The 17,964-nt window shown below is 44.6% G+C and overlaps 1 protein-coding gene across 1 annotated transcript in view; it reads right to left on the bottom strand.

The window, feature by feature from the left end:
- Positions 1 to 17,964, bottom strand: part of VPS41 (VPS41 subunit of HOPS complex) — a 185,522-nt gene that overhangs the window by 68,515 nt on the left and 99,043 nt on the right. The window contains exons 8-10 of the mRNA XM_030307719.1: positions 9,397 to 9,516; positions 7,886 to 8,032; positions 300 to 366 (exon numbers count right to left, since the gene is read on the bottom strand). Coding sequence (XP_030163579.1) covers positions 300 to 366; positions 7,886 to 8,032; positions 9,397 to 9,516 — 334 coding nt within the window. The remainder of the gene's footprint in view (positions 1 to 299; positions 367 to 7,885; positions 8,033 to 9,396; positions 9,517 to 17,964) is intronic.

Here is a 17,964-nt window from a genome sequence, read left to right as displayed (position 1 = left end):
GAGGCATGTAGGGATCTGTCCAAAGTCCAGGTGGGAAACAACAGAACCAGAACCAGAACCAGAACCAGAATTCAACTTCAAAGCCAACTACATAAGTAGAAAAAGTACTGCCATCTAAAAAGTAGAAATACAGACAGAAAAAAAAAATACTATAGCAAAGTTTCAAAACTTAAAACAAAAGCCTCTCCACCTACTTCACTAAGGTGCCAAAGGACGAGCCCCAAAGGCGAACACGATTTTAGGTTTCCCTTTACTAAAATGGACTCTCTTTTGACGTGTTATACTCGCAGAAGGCATACCTATTTCAACATAGCGACTCGGTAAGTCCCTCATTTCGCTGGCATGCCGCTCCTTCACTGAGCAGATCTAGAAAAGAAATTCACAGGTTCTTTCATTCATTGCATGGAAAAGACATAGCATGTCATCCACTATAGGACACTTTCGTTAAACTGGCCGTGTAGCACGGAGATGAAACGCACACAATCGACTTCACTGATAGAAATTAATTTCAATGACGTATAGCAACCATTCCTTAGGTTCTACAACATTATTCTTCAGTAAAGTCTTATTCAAGGGCAATGAAAGAAGGGAAACCGTAGTATCATTTTAAAACGTTTCCAATGACCCATTCTCAGCAACTCTACTTAGGGACTACTTTTTTTTTTTTTTTTTTTTTTTTTTTTTAACGTTTATTTTTGAGAGAGAGAGACAAGAGTGTGAGCGGGGGAGGGGCAGAGAGAGAGAGGGAGACACAGAATCTGAAGCAGGCTCCAGGCTCTGAGCTGTCAGCACAGAGCCCGACGCAAGGGCCTGAACTCACAAACCGTGGGATCGTGACCTGAGTCGAAGTCAGACACTTAACCGACTGGGTCACCCAGACGCCCCAGGGACTATTTCTACCATCGTCCAAATAAAGTTCTGCCCAACGGCGAATCTGGGCAACATTCGCGTTAGGGCTGTGTTTCTGATTATATATTAGTCATTTATTTCACTGTTGCTAAATTACACTTTGTGTAAGTGGCATCATGCTCTTCTTCTCTCGAGTGGCTTTTTATTTTTTATCTTTCCTCTCAGGTGTTTTAAAATCAATGTATTACGTACTTTAAATCAGGGTTGGCAAACTACAACCTGTCTTTGACTTGTCTTTTTATGATCTGTAAGTTAAGAATAGTTCTCACATTTTGAAAGGCTAGAAAGGAAGGAAGGAAGGCAGGAGGAGAAAAATATTCAGCAGAAACAGTATGGAGCCCACAAAACCTAAAGCACCTGCTACCCCCTACAGAAAAAGTCTGCCAACCTCTATTTTATTTTTTATTTATTTAAAAAAAATTTTTTTTAATGTTTATTTATTTCTGAGACAGAGAGAGACAGAGCCTGAGTGGGGAAGGGACAGAGAGAGTGGGAGACACAGAATCAGAATCGGGCTCCAGGCTCCGAGCTGTCGGCACAGAGCCCGATGCAGGACTCGAACCCACGAACCATGAGATCATGACCTGAGCCGAAGTCGGACGCTCAACCGACTGAGCCACCCAGGCGCCCCTGCCAACCTCTATTTTAAGTTACATGTAGGGGCACTTGGGTGGTTCAGTCGGTTAAGCATGTGACTCTAGATTTCAGCTCAGGTCATGATCTCACAGTTCGTGAGTTCAAGCCCTGTGTTGGGCTCCGAGCTGACAGAGTGGAGCCTGCTTGGGATTCTCTCACCCTCTCTCTCGGCCCCTTGCCCACTCGCAGTTTCTCTCTCAAAATAAACAAACTTAAAAAAAACATTAAAAAATCAAATCTATGTATACAGTTTGGATATATACGTGCGTGTGTAGCAGTTTTGTTTTGTTTTTTTAAGTTTATTTATTTTTGAGAGACAGAGCAAGCGAGCAAGCGAAAGGCAGTGGGGTGAGGGGCAGAAGACAGGGAGAGAGAGAATCCCAAGCTAACAGTGCAAAGCCCGACAGCCCGACTTGGGGCTTGAACCCATAAACCGTGAGATCATGACGTGAGCCGAAATCAACGAGTTGGATGCCTAACCGACTGAGCCACCCAGGCGCCCTTTTGCTGTATTTTCTGAAATGAATATATTCTATTTTGTAACATGACAACAAAAATTTACATAAGTTCTGCTATCAAGGTAAGACAGCCTAAAGTTAAATGCTGACTATACACAACTTTCATCAGTTTTTTCCTTTTTCTTCAGATAGCTATAAAAGAACACAAGAAATACTGTTACCCTAAGTTTAGCTACAAAATAGAAAATTCTAAAATATAAAAAAACCCGAAGAGAAAAAACAAATATTATTCATTGTTCTGATACAAAGTGAACACATTAACAATCTTTTTTTTTTTTTTTTTCGGAAACTACTTTTATTAACCTAACAATTTGATATATTATTTGCATATTCTTCCACAATTCTTTATAGTATTTCACTGCATGCGTGTACTGGAATTTTCTTACTCGATCCCCTCTTAGACATTTGGTTTTCGCTTCTATGTAACCCAAAGGCAAGCAACAGCATGATACAATCCACATACTTGGATATAAAACTTTTGGATTTTTGTTTCTACAGGATAAATTCCTAGAAGTAGAACTGACAGATCAAGGGGGACGTGAACTAGTAGAAGGTTTCGTATGTTATGCACACATGTCTAAGCTGCTGTGCAGCGATGCAGTGACCACACGACAGTCCTCACTCCAAGGCAGGACTCGATCCGGCCCAAGGCTGTGGAGGCAGATGCATTTGCTTGGAAGTGACTGGAAATATTCTCCCTTGATTGCTTTCTGTTGCCTGTCCATCTCAGACAATGCCCTGTCCACTTCCCCAGTCTTCCCTAATTTCCCCCTCCTTTTGTTAGACTTTTGGTCAGACACATTAGCTATTCTTCTGTCCACACTTACAAGGGTATCTACCCGATTATCTAGCAGGCATGCCCCACAGTGCCAAATGGACACTGTGCTGATTTTTAATGTGCTGATAAAAGAACATGAGTAGTATCTCAAATGGTGTGAGGTAGAATCATAGAAAGTAACCCATAAATAATACTACCTAACACTTTGAGCAACTAGAGGGCACCAGTCCTAAGTTAAGAGTTTTGAGAGGGGCGCCTGGGTGGCTCAGTCGGTTACGCGCCTAACTCTTGATCTCACAGTTCGTGAGTTAGAGCCCCACATCGGGCTCTGTGCTAACAGTGTGGAGCCTGCTTGGAATACTCTCTCCCTCTCTCTCTGCCCCTACCCCACTCAAGCTTTCTCTAAGTTTAAAACAAACTTAAAAACAAAACACAACAAAAAAACGACAAGAGTTTTGAGAGGGGCGCCTGGGTGGCTCAGTCAGTTAAGTGACTGACTCTCAATTTTAGCACAGGTCATGAACTTACAGTTTCTGGGATCGAGCCTTGCATTGGGCTCTGCGCTCTCTGCGCGAAGCCTGGTTGGGATTCTCTCTCTGCCTCTCTCTCTTGCCCTTCCCCTGCTCAAAATAAAGAAAAGAATATTTTTTAAAAAATTAAAAAAAAAAGACTTCTGAGAAACAGACATAGCTTTTTTTCTTAGGAAGATTATGGTGCAGTAGGGGAAGACAAATGAGGGATTTTACTCAAGCAGGAAGGGAAAGTACAGAAATACAGAGCAGGGGCATCTACCAACCGGCTGGAGGAAAGCTTCTCGGAAAAAGTGAACTCACGCCAAGGCCGGACTGTTTCTCTGGCCATGCTACCGCCCCTCTGAAGACCAGGACGCAGGGCGGTATTGGAGGCTGGGCTCCCCTCTTCCCTCCTCAGACGTGTGTGGCCTGAGCTCCAGCCCGGCACCTGCCTCACGTGGGTGAGGACTGAGTGCTAAGCTCATGTCCCGCATAAGAGCAAATCAATAACCTCAAGAGCCTTTACACTGACAGGTAGGTTCTCACCCAAGAACGCTAATTTGCTTCATCCAACTGCCTTGTCCACTTGCGTGTCTAACAGGCGTCTCAAGTGGACACACAAAATCTACTCCTGCCTTCCCCGCTAAGCGTGTTCCACGGGCAGCCTTTCCCAGGTCAGTAAAAGGGAGCTTTATCTCCCAGTTTCCCAGCTTAAAAGGGTCTGCTGAGCTCTGGCTTTTTCTTACTTCCCACACGGAACCACTAATAGTATAGAGGCTGACCCAAGACACCGTAACTTCCACCGAGGCTCCTCAGGAGCCCCCGGCCCCACCTCCCCTCTTCACTGCCCCTTTGCCGCCTGGCTCCACGTGGCAGAGTGACCCTTTCAAAATCCAAGTTGGATCATTTAACTAACTCCATGGCTCAAAACCCCTGTGCTGGCTTCCCGCCTCAAATTAAAAGCCAAAGACCGCACAAAGGCCTGTGAGGCCCAACACGATCTGCCCCTTCACCATGCACCCCCCTCCCTCCCATCTCTTTCCCTCTCCTCCACACCTGCTCCAACCACTCTGGCGATGGTGGCTTTATTTTCCACAAAGATACACCAGTCACACTCTTCCTCAAGGGTGCTGCCCCTGCCGACACCCCCCTCCCACGGCTGCATAGCCTCCTCCCTCCAGATCTCTGACAAAGGGCACGTTCATTATGCCAGAGGTCTTCCCTGGACCGCTCTATGTTACGTGGCACACACCCCCAACCCCTCCCCCCATCTCCCTGTCTAACTACTCCTCTCGGTATCTTACCGCCATCCGCATGCTGTGTTCACTTGCCACTTGAAGATGGCTTCCCTCACTAGAACGAAAAGCTGCCCAGGAGAGAATCCATCTATTTACATATCTGCAGCGCCAGAATACCGCCTGGCGCATCACAGGAACTCAGTAAGTATTTGCTGCATGAATGAAGGAATGAATGGTTGGCGCTAACTGCAGGCCCTGCTACGCTGTGTGCTTGTCTCTCCCCAACAAAACCGTCTCTGGAAGGAAAGGCTATGTCCTGTCTTGTCTTCCCTCAGCGGAATGCAGTGGGATTCTCGGCTGAGAAGAACCGCCCAAAATGTTACTAAGAGGAATCCCTGATAATAAGAAACACTTGATGGGAAAAATGACGTTGGATCCTCATTTGGGTGTGGCGAGAGTGTGCCCGTTCCCAAGGCTACTCTACCGGACAAACTTAGCGGTTAGAAATCACAGAAATGTTTCTTTTGAACTTCTGAAGGCCGGAAGTCTAAAACCAGTTTCACTGGGCCAAAATCAAGGCGTCTGCAGGGCCGCACCCCCCGCAGAGGCTCTAGAGGAGAATCTATCTGCCACATGCCTCCTCCGGCTTCTGGTGGCTGCGCATGTCCCTCCAGCCCTGCCTCCCCACTCACACTGCCTTCCCTCTTTCTGTGGTGGCGCTCCATCTTTAAGAATACCTGTGACTGGGGCGCTTGGGTGGCTCAGCTGGTTAAGCATCCGACTTCGGCTCAGATCATGATCTCACGGTTCGTGGGTACGGGCCCCACATTGGGCTCTGTGCTGCCAGCTCAGAGCCTGGAGCCTGTTTCACATTCTGTGTCTCCTTCTCTCTCTGCCCCTCCCCCACTTGTGTTCTGTCTCTCTCTCTCTCTCTCTCTCTCTCAAAAATAAACATTAAAAAAAAATTTTTTTTTTAATTAAAAAAACAAATACCTGTGACTGCACTTAGGGTCAACCCAGATAATTCAGATAATCTTCCCATCTCAAGATCCTTAATTAATCATATTTCGTGCCATACAGAGAAACATTTATGGGTTGCAGGATTGGGACATGCTACCTTTGTGGGCCACCATTCAGCTTAAGGAAGAAAGCATTGCTGGTAGCAATCGGTAAACTTCTCACGTGTCCCTACAAGCTCATTTGCCTGGTCTCTCACCAAAAGAAAATCACAACTTTAAGCAACAACAAAAAGCCACTTGGTCCATTTAAGGCATTTTAAAAATATCCTGAACAGAAGCTTACTGGGTGAGTAACCACACTATGCGGGAAGACTAGAAAATCACTTTTTACTTCTTTTATCCTGGACTACCGCAAACAATTTCTCTGCTGCTATCCTAAATGTGAATCAGGCTAAGTTCGTTTCATACGTGGAAACAATTAAGAAAGAAAGGAGGACTTGAATCACACCGACATAAGGGCCAGGAGGACTTTACCTCAAGTTAACAATGACTGTTTTCGCAGTAAGAAGCACCGAGTTAACAATTTTCGTGCTTTCCTTTTCCAGAGAAGAGTACATTCTTTGTTTCTGAGAGAGTGAGAGGACGTGCACATGTGTGTGCGAGCAGGGGCAGAGAGAGAGGGAGAGAGGATCCCAAGCAGGCTCCAGGCTGGGCTCAGTGTGGAGCCCAGAGCAGGGCTTAATCTCACAAACCATGAGACCGTGACCCAAGCCAAAATCAAGGGTTGGATGCTTCCCTGACTGAGCCACCCAGGTGCCCCAGAGAAGGGTACATTTAAAATAAACATTAGGGGCGCCTGGGTGGCTCAGTCGGTTAAGCGGCCAACTTCAGCTCAGGTCACGATCTCGCGGTCCATGAGTTCGAGCCCCACGTCGGGCTCTGGGCTGATGGCTCAGAGCCTGGAGCCTGTTTCAGATTCTGTGTCTCCTTCTCTCTCTGCCCCTCCCCCGTTCATGCTCTGTCTCTCTCCGTCTCAAAAATGAAAATAAACTTTAAAAAATAAATAAATAAATATGTCTCTTTCGTGACTTTTCTAGAATTTTCTGGCACGATAATGACAACTGATGCTTATGCAGCACTTACAGTATGTCAGATGCTATGCTAAGCTCCTTGTACACATTACCTCATTTAATCCTCCCCCAAACTCAAGACCGGAGCACAGTCAGCACTCCCATTTATGGATGAGGAGAGTCAGGCTGCGGCTCACGCAGGAAGTGCGTGGAGAAGGTGGAACCGATCTCACATCTGTCCGGCTCTAAAGCCTGAGCTCTGCCACCAGACTGCTGCTGGGATACTTTCTCGTACTATTTTTGCCTTGGTTAATTTTCAGTTTATTTTGTTTAGATTAAGCTATAAGTTTTTAAAGGGAAGCCAACGACTTTGGGTTCTGAACTATCTAATACAAGACAAACACTGGTATGTAAAAACAAAATGCGAGTGAGCTCTGGGCCCGCTTTTGTAGACTGGCTGTGTCTCTGTCACCCAGGCACAGTAAGGACAGACACTTACTTGTGTTCCACCAAATGGGCCCAAATCCTACGAGTAAGAAGTCTGGGCCTCTGCTCCATCCAGCTAGGACCAAGCAAGCAGGATGATTTAGATGTAACATTCTTTTTCCACCATTAACTCTAACTAAGAGTAGAAGCTAAGGGAAATGGAAAAAACACAAAAGAATGGAAAATCCAGAAACCACTGAAACCGACCACATGTTCCATAAAGAGCTAAGGCCAACTGGGCAATGGAAAATCTAAAGATCATAAATGAAGGCACCATTACAAACAATGCTCCCCATCTGTTTTGCAGGGCATGGAAAAGACGGAATGTATCTCCAAACTTACGCATATGAAGAGAATTGAGCGTTAAATGAATATCACAGGACAATAACAAGCAGGGGGAAACATTTTGGCTGTGGGAAGAAATTCAAGAACTCCTATTCCTTGGGCACCTGGGTGGCTCAGTTGGTTACGTATCCAAGTTCGGTTCAGGTCATGATTTCACGGTTTGTGGGTTCGAGCCCTGCCATCAGGCTCTGTGCTGACGGCTCGGAGCCTGGGGCCTGCTTTGGATTCTGTGTCTCCCTCTCTCTCTGCCCCTCCCCAGCTCACGCTCTGTCTCTCTCTCTCTCCTTCAAAAATAAATAAACATTAAAGAAAAAAAAATTTTTTTTTTTTAAAAAGTTCTTTAAAAAAAAAAAAAAAAAGAACTCCTGTTCCTTTGGACCACCCTCAGCGGATCTGTAACAACACAGACTTATTAGAAAGGCAAGCAAAACCACCTTGACTGAAGTCCCCCAGCCGATAATCAGCGTCACGCTGTCCTTCCAACAGAGGCTACAGGGATACATATCCGGGCGAAGACTTATGTCATCCCGGGGCACGTTGGTGATTCTCTGCTTTGAGGTGACGTCAAAAATCTTCACACCCTGGAAAATACAACAGCGTTAGGCATCCTCCACTTGGGAGAAGGAAAGGAAAGGAAAATTTAATAAAGCCACTGCCACACGCCGCCCGTAACTGGCACTGCAAAATATTGACAGTGTTTATTGAGCACTGCTGGGAGCCACGCTCCTTATCCACGCAAACCCCACGAGAGCCCACAACAAAAGAAAACCTCTCCCCTTCTTTCTGGACAGAAGAAATTCTATTAGCAGATGGCTTCAGTGGCTCAAACACAACACAAGGGTGAGATGCACAGATATCAAGCACTGCATTTCCAAGATGACAGACAAGTAACATTTCTAATTGTGTTGTTCTGCTACAAAAATGGAGGTTGTTTTTTTTTTAGAAAAGCTTTGAATCTGAAAAACCACTGTGTGTAAGGAAAACTGCACCTGACATTTTACAGCACTCAAATGGGAACATCAAGCAAGCAGCTAACTACAGATAAACCAGGGGGGGAGCCTGGGTGGCTCAGTCAGTTAAGCGTCCGACTCTTGATTTCGGCTCAGATCACGATCTCATTGGTTGTGAGATCGAGCCCTATGTCTGGCACTGCACCAACATCACGGAGCCTATTTGGGATTCTCCCTCCCTCCTCCCTCTGCCCCTCCCCTGCTCATGTTCTAGCTCTCTCAAAGTAAATAAACAAATATCTAAAAAAAAAAAAAATTAAAAAACAAACAAACAGGTTTATTTACCTTTACTATGACTCAGGAGAAATTTAAGAAATGTCTTGAATAGCAAAGTAGATTCTGGGAGAACTGTACCATTGAAAACTGAATAGAACCAATTTATTAAGTTAAACCCTGGAATTCCAAAAGACAGGCCAGATGTCGAAAGCTAATTTTGAAACTTTCTACTTGCCCTAACTCATATTGAGTAAACTTTAAATAGGGCGTAACACCAAAAATTACAATCTACTTTTTAAAAGGCAGGCCTGATTTCTGCCTGTGATTATACTGGGAGGAAAATGAAATCAGCAATATCCTGTACTTGTTTCATAGCAACTGTTCCTTGCCCTTGGCTAACAGGCAAATGGTGTTTTCAACACCGCATTCCCAACACAGCCCTTCAATTATTAAGACGCCTTTTCATTTTCTTGGCTATTCTCCATGCCTCGCGTTTCCTATTCCAAAGTCAAGTCCAGAATATGCTAAGAATTACTCTATTATGAAAGCCTAGAGCAATCCAGTCTCTTTAACCTTCCAGGTAGGATGGCAGTTGCCATTTTAGGTCTTTAGAAAAGACCATGGCAGCAGAGGCATCTTTCTTCTTGGTCACAGCCCTCCTAATGCGGCTACTCTTCCGGCTCTGAAGAAGGATCTGGAAGATGAAGGTGTGCTTTTACCATATTATTGGCCCAAGCGATCAGATGGCCTCTCCACTTCACGCTCCGTATGTTCCCTTCCCCTTCGTGCAGAACACACGACTTCCATCTGCTCATCCAAGATCGTTCAAACAGCAGCAGCTATGGACAAATACAAAAACAGACTTTTAGAAACCAAGAAACATGGGGCGCCTGGGTGGCTCAGCTGCTTACGCTTCCAACTTCGGTTCAGGTCATGATCTCATGGTCCGTGGGTTCGAACCCCGCATGGGGCTCTGTGCTGACAACTCAGAGTCTGGTGCTGCTCCAGGTTCTGTGTCTCCCTCTCTCTCTGCCCCTCCCCCACTCACACTTTGTCTCCTACTCTTTCTAAAAGAAATAAACATTTAAAAAGAAAAAGAAAGAAAGAAACCGAGACGCATATACAAGATTTCTTTACTGGCTTCTTGTTGACAGTTTGCTTTGCCTGTCCACGGAATGTTGAAGTTACTATGAAGTTACGCCACTAGATGGCAGCAAAATACCAAAATTCATGGAGAAAAACACATTAGTCAGTCAAAAGATTTGTGTCACAGAAAGTTCTTCAAATATTGGCCAGAAATTAATTTATTTTGTAACTTGGGAAATCAAAACCTCATAATTTTTTCCTTGAAAGTAAGATATTAGTCACGGCTTAAACTGCAATCGTCAGAAGCAGCCTGTTTTTCCTTTCACCCAAGAAAAAGAATTTAATAATGATGTTTGAACAGCAATTCGTGTTATAAAATAAGACAAACTTGCTTTAGGATTAAACTTCTTTAAAAAGGTCATAGTTATCCAGGGTCTTTATTTTAAAGGGAAGAATCTATTAAAAAAAAAAAAAAAAAAAAAGAAAGAAAAGAAAAGAAATCTGCTTGTGTGGGGTTGGGAAGTTCCTGGCTGGCTCAGTCAGGGGAACACGCAATTCTTAACCTTGGGGTTCTAAGTTCGAGCTCCACCTTGGGCATAGAGACTGCTTAAAAATAACATCTTTAAAAAAAAATCTGCTGGATAAATTTTATTGCCAAATATAACTGGTAAAACCTCTAAGACTGGTAAAGATGTAGTTCTAGTAATTCAAGCATTATTAAGGGCTACAATACTTTTTCCTTGATGTATCCAGTTTAAATCCCTTAAGACATTTACATAATATAACTTAATGTAAAATTTATATAATACATAATTTACAACATATAACTTCGGACATATAATCCTGAAGTAGATGTTTACCTGTTAAAAGAAATGCTGATGACAGATTCCATCACAGAAGTTTAAAAATTTCTATCTTTTGAGTAATTGTCTGTTTACCTTAGTGTATTCTGTGTCCCTTCCCACCCTTAAGAAGGAGGAAAATAGGGAACAGGAGAAAGAGAGTAAGTTCACATTTCATTTATATTTGTTACATACCTTTCTCAATAGTTAGGCTCCTATACTCAGAAGGGGCACACAAACACACACCCCAAAACCTTAAAATCAGATAAGCGTCCATCTTCACAAACGTGCCAAGAACGGTCTCTTTAAAATGACATAAATGTCTGAAGTTCTCTATTACCCATGCAAAAGAAAGGTGGCCTCGCACGGTCCACAGTGGAGACTGGAGGTAGGGCTTTTACTGACCACATGGGGTCTAATCTTCCCGTCAGATAGATACAGGAAAGCCTCCTCTAGGCTCCCAAAGATCTTCTCACCCATCCCTTCCTCTCCCAGTCCATGATCTAAGTAAGAAACCCCACCACCATGCCTCCCTGCTCCCAGTTAAAGACCCTGAGATCTGCCCTCTGTGATTCTGCCTCTTCCTCGGCCAGGATGTAAAAAACAGAGCCGAGGAGGTCACTCGATGTGTTCAGGATTTTGTGACAGGGTTAAGTCTGGAATCTGAGAAAGGAGAAAGCCTGACCACATAGCTCCTGCTACACAGTCTGCTAAACACAGGCAGCTAGGAACCATCATGTTCAACATGAGGAACTGAGATCACAATGCCTACCTTCCGTCTGTGGCCTGGTTCAGATGGAAGGGATTTTAAGCAGCGGGCTGAGCCCGGGGAGTACCCCACAACTACCTGCTGGAAGGAATGGCTGGCTGGATGACGAGGAAAGTGGGGTGCAGGTGGCATCACAATGCTCTCTCTCCAATCCCACCCAGAAGTGACCGACGTGGCACAAAAGGGGGACAATCTGCACCTGTGCTAGGAAAACTCAACAGGCCCCAAACTTTAAATTAAGATTTCTGTAAAGTATGACAGAAATTAGACCCCGGTGAAGGCCAGGATTTATCCCATTTCAAGAAAAAGCCCACCTGGAAAGCCGCTGGTAGGGCAGATACCAGCACACTCAGTGTATTGGGGTTGGGGGGACGGGGGTCACGGGGAAAATCTCACGCAGGGACACACAGGTCGCGGTCGACATTGGCAGTGGAACACAAGCAGCCACTCCTGCTGTCATCCGGGGACACAGCTAGGAAGAAGACAGCTATGCTGGCGACGGGGTGGGTGCCCACCCATGGCGGCGGGGCCATATGACAGGCGGGAACCACTTGCACAAACTTCAAGCTGCCTCAGTGAATACGGAGAGCAGGCTCTTAACACATACGCCACTTCCCTGCTGCACCAATAATTACACCCTTTGGTAGCCACTTCCCCGACAGACAATCGGGTTCCAGTCCAGGCAGACAGGAAACCATAAAACTTCCTTCTCCTGCCATGTCCAGATTCAGACCAATTCTCGCAAAATCTAAGACATTCACAGCGACTTCAACTGTGAACACTGGGTATAGACTTCTCTCAGTAACTATGGACGAGAAAAAAACCCCAACAAAATGGACAAGTTCAGTATTCTAGGAAGGCAACAGGACTTCTCTAGGGAATAGGGGAAATGTCCCACTCCTGACTCCACACGAATGAGACTTTCCACCAGACAGACCAGGGCTTGAGAAGTAATTCTTCTTCTTCTCGGGTGACAACAAAATTGAGCAAATGAACGCCCGAGGATAAGAAGAACAGAATGAAGTGGAAATAAAAAAAATAAATGCTCAATACCCTCGAGTAAGGGAGGAAATCAAACGGCGACCAGGGCACTCTGGAAACGAGAATACAACTACTGTGCTGTGAACCTGAACTTTAGGGGATGCTAAGTTGTAAGCAAGGGAAAGTCCACAGCTCTACAAGTCAGTCATTTGCACATCGGCAAAAACAGATGTGCATGCGCTAGGTCAATGACAAAAGCAGAAATATTTTACTAGCAGATATAATAGGGGAAGCCACCTAAATGTAAAGATACATTAAGTTCCTGGATAAGAAGACTCAAAATCCTCACTGAAGAGCTTAAGCCTTACTAGTTAATCTGCGATTTTCATGGAAGCACAAAGAAACCCCCAAAGGAATGATTTCTAGAACTTCCAAAATGCTATCAATTCATTTGAAGATATGTGAGAATAATAGGAATTTTTTTTTTTAAACTGGGCAACTTGTGGGTGGGAGAATGGGTGTTTTTATGAAATTCGCACTCAAAACAGTATAGCAATGATCCTAGAACTGACAGACGAAGTAAAAAGAAAAGGAAGAACTGATAAAGATGAATCAAAACAAGGAGGTCAGACCCTGGGCGGGGGCCAGGTGCGCAGGGAACAGGGCGCCCTCAAACTACCCCGTGGTCATCTCACCCTGTTTCTGGAGGATCCCTTAGCACTGGGGATTCAAAGCTTTAAAAAGGACCCCAAGAAGTTCATGCCTAGAGATTTCTGCTAAAAAGTGATCAGACAAGCGAATAAAGAAGTATGTCTAGTTCTTTGCAACAGCTAGAAATGCACTAACAACTGGGAAATGCTGGAGTAAATGTGGTGGAGCTAGATCACCAAAAAGTGTGTGTCCAGTTTTAAGTGATTTTATCGATGTACTTATTAATGTAAAAGGATGTTCAGGGGCCATTAAATAAAAAAGCAGATTGCAAAACAGTATTAAACATGATGGCCCTTAAATACAAAATGAACGTGTATCCGTATATTAAAACCTGAAGGATACAATACAAAGTAATCCTAATTAATTCTAGAAACAGGTGATAGGAGATTTATATTATTTTTATTATTCTGCATAGAACATGTGAATTAATTTTATGTTAATACATATGGGGATGAAAATCCATTCTCTTATTTTTATAATCAGGATAATTTCACAGGTAACAGTTGAAGCGAAACAGCATCAACAATTCACTGAAACTCAGAGAAGGAAGGAACTTGGAGTCACACTGAGTATGTAGTAGAATTAATTCACATAAAGTGTACCTACTTTTTCAATGAGGCATTAACTTTAGGAAACTGTTCATGAGATCTCGTTGCAATTCCAACCAAGATCCAAACTCACTCCAGCGGAGCCCTCTGTCGCTGGTGGGTGTGTTTTGGCTTCCAGCAGGAAGCTGAGGCCTGCGGACAGGGGCCTTCCTTTGTCTCCTGCTCTAGCTCCAAGGCAAACCTCCAGCAGAGGGCAGGAAGGAAAGGAGAGAGGGGAGAAGTCTGAATCCAGTTGGTCTCCAGGCTGAGTTGGAGTTTCCGGAGTTCTATTACGATAAACCTTGGGTACCCTGCTCTGACATGGGATCAAAGAAGCTTCTTCTTTAATGAGATTTTCATAGTGCAGATGGCACACGTCTGTGTTAACTGATGAGGGTTTCAAAAAAACAAACAAAAAGAAGGGTGGCGGGGGAGGCTAATACACTACCTACCTTCTGTAAAGGAAACACATTTTAACCCATTTGCATTACAGTTTTAGACACGATTTGTGTTCTTTTCTGATGTTCCTCAAATAGCTCAGTTTCAATCATTTTCTATTTTGTGGATGAAAAATAATAAATGATCTGTAAACAAACGGCCTTAAATATATATTAGAGAAGATCATCATTTAGGATTCTTTTTTTTTTAATTTTTTAAGTTTATTTATTTTGAAAGATACAGAGATAGTAGGAGTAGGGGAGGGACAGAGAGAGAGAGAGAGAGAGAGAGAGAGAGAGAGAGAGAGAGAAAGAGAGAGAGACGGAGGGAGGGAGAGGGAGAGGGAGAGGGAGAGAGAGAGAGAGAGAGAGAGAGAGAGAATGGATCCCAAGCAGGCTCTGCACTGTCAGCACAGAGCCCAACGCGGGGCTCGAACTCACAAAACCATGAGATAGATCATGACCTGAGCTGAAACAGAGAGTCAGACGCTTAACCGACTGGGCCACCCAGGTGCCCCTTTAGGATTCTTTCATAAGTCCTCCTCGTTTCTTGGTTCTGTATACATTTTAGGGTCAGGCTGGTTCTATCACAGATAACAAATACCATACTGTCTCCTTTTGGCTGGGATTTACATATTTACTTTTCATCTCCCCAGAGCACCGCAAATACAGCAGGGAAGTGGCCACACATGCCCTGCTAGATGCACAGGGCACAGTAAGTATTAGATAGCGAGCAGGCTTCCCGCGCCCTGCAAGTTTGCCTGCCCTGTTGCCTACGCACACAATGTGTTTGCCGCAAGAGGAGGCTACCTACGTCACCCCCCAAATCCTCCAGTTACTCAGCCCATCGTTAGTGATGTCCCTAAGCTGTTTTGGACACAATGGCATCTGCCCTAACTTCTCAAACCTAAAGGAAAGAAGCCTGTGACTGACTGATACACAACGAATACAGCCTCGATGGAACAAGTACATCCCTTGAGAAAAGGCTCAGTTATCCTGACTCCGTGTCCTGCGCCTGACACGTCGGTCCTGTTCCCTTTGCTCAATGCCAAAAGACAGAATTTGTGCACCTCTGATCACAAATTTGGGAGGTACTTGTTTATGGAAGACAGCAAGCACGCAAGCATGAGTCGGGGAGAGGGGTAGAGGGGGATGGGGGGGGAGAGAGAGAGAGAGAGAGAGAAGGAGAGGGGGAGAGAGAGAGAGAGAGAATGAGAATGAGAATCCTGAGCAGGCTTCACGCTGGATGCAGAGCCCCGAGGCAGGGCTCAATCCCATGACCCTGGTGTCATGACCTGAGCTGAAATCAGGAGTCAGAAGTTCAACCGACTGGGCCACCCAGGCACCACTGGGAAGTACTTTTAAGGTTAGTCTTCCTCTTCAGTTCAGCTGACTGCAATTCCTTTATTTCAGGGATGCCACCTGGCTTCTCACTGGGCCCCAACAGTAAGGATCTGAAATGTGTCTGTGCCCTGCTAAGGCTCTCCCCATCACTGCCAGGCCCTCTTCTCCTGGTTGGCTAGCCGTGGCCTGCTTCTCTCCTCTGAGTTACCTCCCCTGGTCCTTGAAGCACTTATTTCTGCCTTCCATCTCCACTCTACTTTCTTCCTCACTCATGAGTCCTCATTTCCAATCCATACGTAGTATAAAACCTTAAATGGCAGCTAGTAATTTACGAAGCATTCCCATTACTGTACTTTGAAACTCTCCCAGTACAACTAGGCAGTAGATGGGGATTTGATTTGGATTCTATAGGGTACAGGGTTTCATACAGGCCAGAAAAGGACCAGACTATCCACTCTCCATTTGCTTTTATAATCCTAACCTATGGGAATTTCAAGCAGAAACACACTGCCTGGCAGGAATGCCAAGGAAAGTTCTGCTTCCGTGATATAAGGAAAGATAAGCTACTTTTCTTACAAATATTCTACACTAATTTAACTACAGCAAAACTATCTGCCTGTATTTCACTGACATTTAATACAATCCATTTCTTTCTTCTAGTCATAAAACTGCCTAGAGACCTACTGAGCATGAATGTTCTACAAAGCATTTTAGAGGGTGAGTCATCAAGTGAACTACCTTTAAAAGCAGCTGGTTAATTTATTTGGTTCATCTTCTGCATCCCATAATATTGAATTGTCATTAACACAATACTGAGAGCAATTTAAGCTCAATGGGAGCTAAGTACAAAGGAGAGGAAAAACTGTTTCCAAGAGGTCTCTTTTTTGTTGGAGAAAGTATTTTAGGGCTTTATTTCCCATAAATCCACATTCTGGCAGTCAGCACTCTCGGTACTTATATTTCAATAGGAGCCCTCACATCCTCGGCAATATACTTTATTCTCCTACGTTTTGTGCTGATAAATCTATCTAGTACTTTGCTACACTACAGAGAGGTAAGGATGCACATCCTAGAATCTCCCACACACGGGGCGGGATTCCTATCGGGCTGTAATAAAGCCACCGATTCTGGCAACATAACACCCGTCATTACCCATCGTCCACTCTTCCCTGATGGAGGAAAGGGAGTGTGATTGGCCCCTTTTTAATCATCTTGTGATCTTTCAAGTATATAAATCACTTGACTCTTCAGGCTTCCTGAACACCAGCAGCAGTGCTTGCTTGGAGGCAGACGACGGTGCAGGGAAGAGTGGGCAGTGGGGGAAGCCCACGGGCAAGTCTTGGATGGCAGGTGTGTTCCTGCAGGAACGACTGAGGCGCTTGGAGAAAACAGACTCCACAAAGATAAAATGCCCGATCACAGAGGGTGCTGGAGCTCGAGATAATAAAATGGAGGAATAAGGAAACAAAAGGAAAACTCAGCACGTTTAGGACATGCCAAATAAGACTGTCTCAGTAAAAATAGACAAAGGGCATAAGGATGGGCAGGACTTGTCACAGAGGGACTTAAAAATCCAAAGTTGGAAAAGATTAGGAATGAAATTCAAGAAAGCGGGGCGCCTGGGTGGCCAGTCAGTTGGGCATCCAACTTTGGCTCAAGTCATGATCTCACAGTTTGTGAGTTCGAGCCCTGCGTTGGGCTCTGTGCCGACAGCTCCAGGCCTGGAGCCTGCTTTGGATTCTGTGTCTCCCTCTCTCTCTGCCCCTCCCCCACTCATGCGCGCGCGCGCGCGCTCTCTCTCTCTCTCTCAGAAATATATAAACATTAAAAAATTTTAATTCAAGAAGGCAAGTGAGAAAAAATTAGTGACCACAGAAAAGACCTGGGATGGTGTTTGGCTGCTGACAACAGAGAGGAGTCTTGAATCTGGATGGAGGTGGGAGAAACCACCTCCTTCTGGCTTTGGCTCAGTACCAAAGTTTCAAACACACAGCTTTTCCCAAACACCATTAAGAAAGAACATAAAGCATGTGTGAAGACAAGGAGAATTTCCCAAATACAGTATTGCTTAAATTCAGTGGTTATTTTCTGGACGAGTTATAATCCCTCAATCTCCTTTCCCTAGAGGTAATTTAACATGCTTAAAAGAGGATAAATACAGGCCAAAACTGCTACCACAGAAAGTCTCAGGACATAGATTTCCAGAGCTTGCTTGATGGACCACTTGCTTTCAAGCAATGTCTGAGTAAATACGATGCCAGTGCAACACAGGTTCTGGGCAAGCCCCGTGAAGTTAACCAACTCTGTGAAAAGTGTGCAGACAAAACAACGTTCTGAAACTTAAGAAACACCATATCAAGACAAAATAACCGTCAATTTAGTGACCGAGGACTCCAAGCTACGGGTTCAATGAGAGCAAAAGAAGCAAAACACCAGAGGTACCACTTAGGGGCAGTTTCCTTTATATTAAAAAACTGGTGACGACAGACAGATACAGATCTGTGTATCCACGTCCCCATCTATATGGGTT

Source organism: Lynx canadensis, chromosome A2 (assembly GCF_007474595.2).
Source record: "Lynx canadensis isolate LIC74 chromosome A2, mLynCan4.pri.v2, whole genome shotgun sequence".
NCBI lineage: Eukaryota > Metazoa > Chordata > Mammalia > Carnivora > Felidae > Lynx > Lynx canadensis.
Note: the sequence above shows the minus strand (reverse complement) of the source record. Positions and strands in the feature narration are given on the sequence as shown.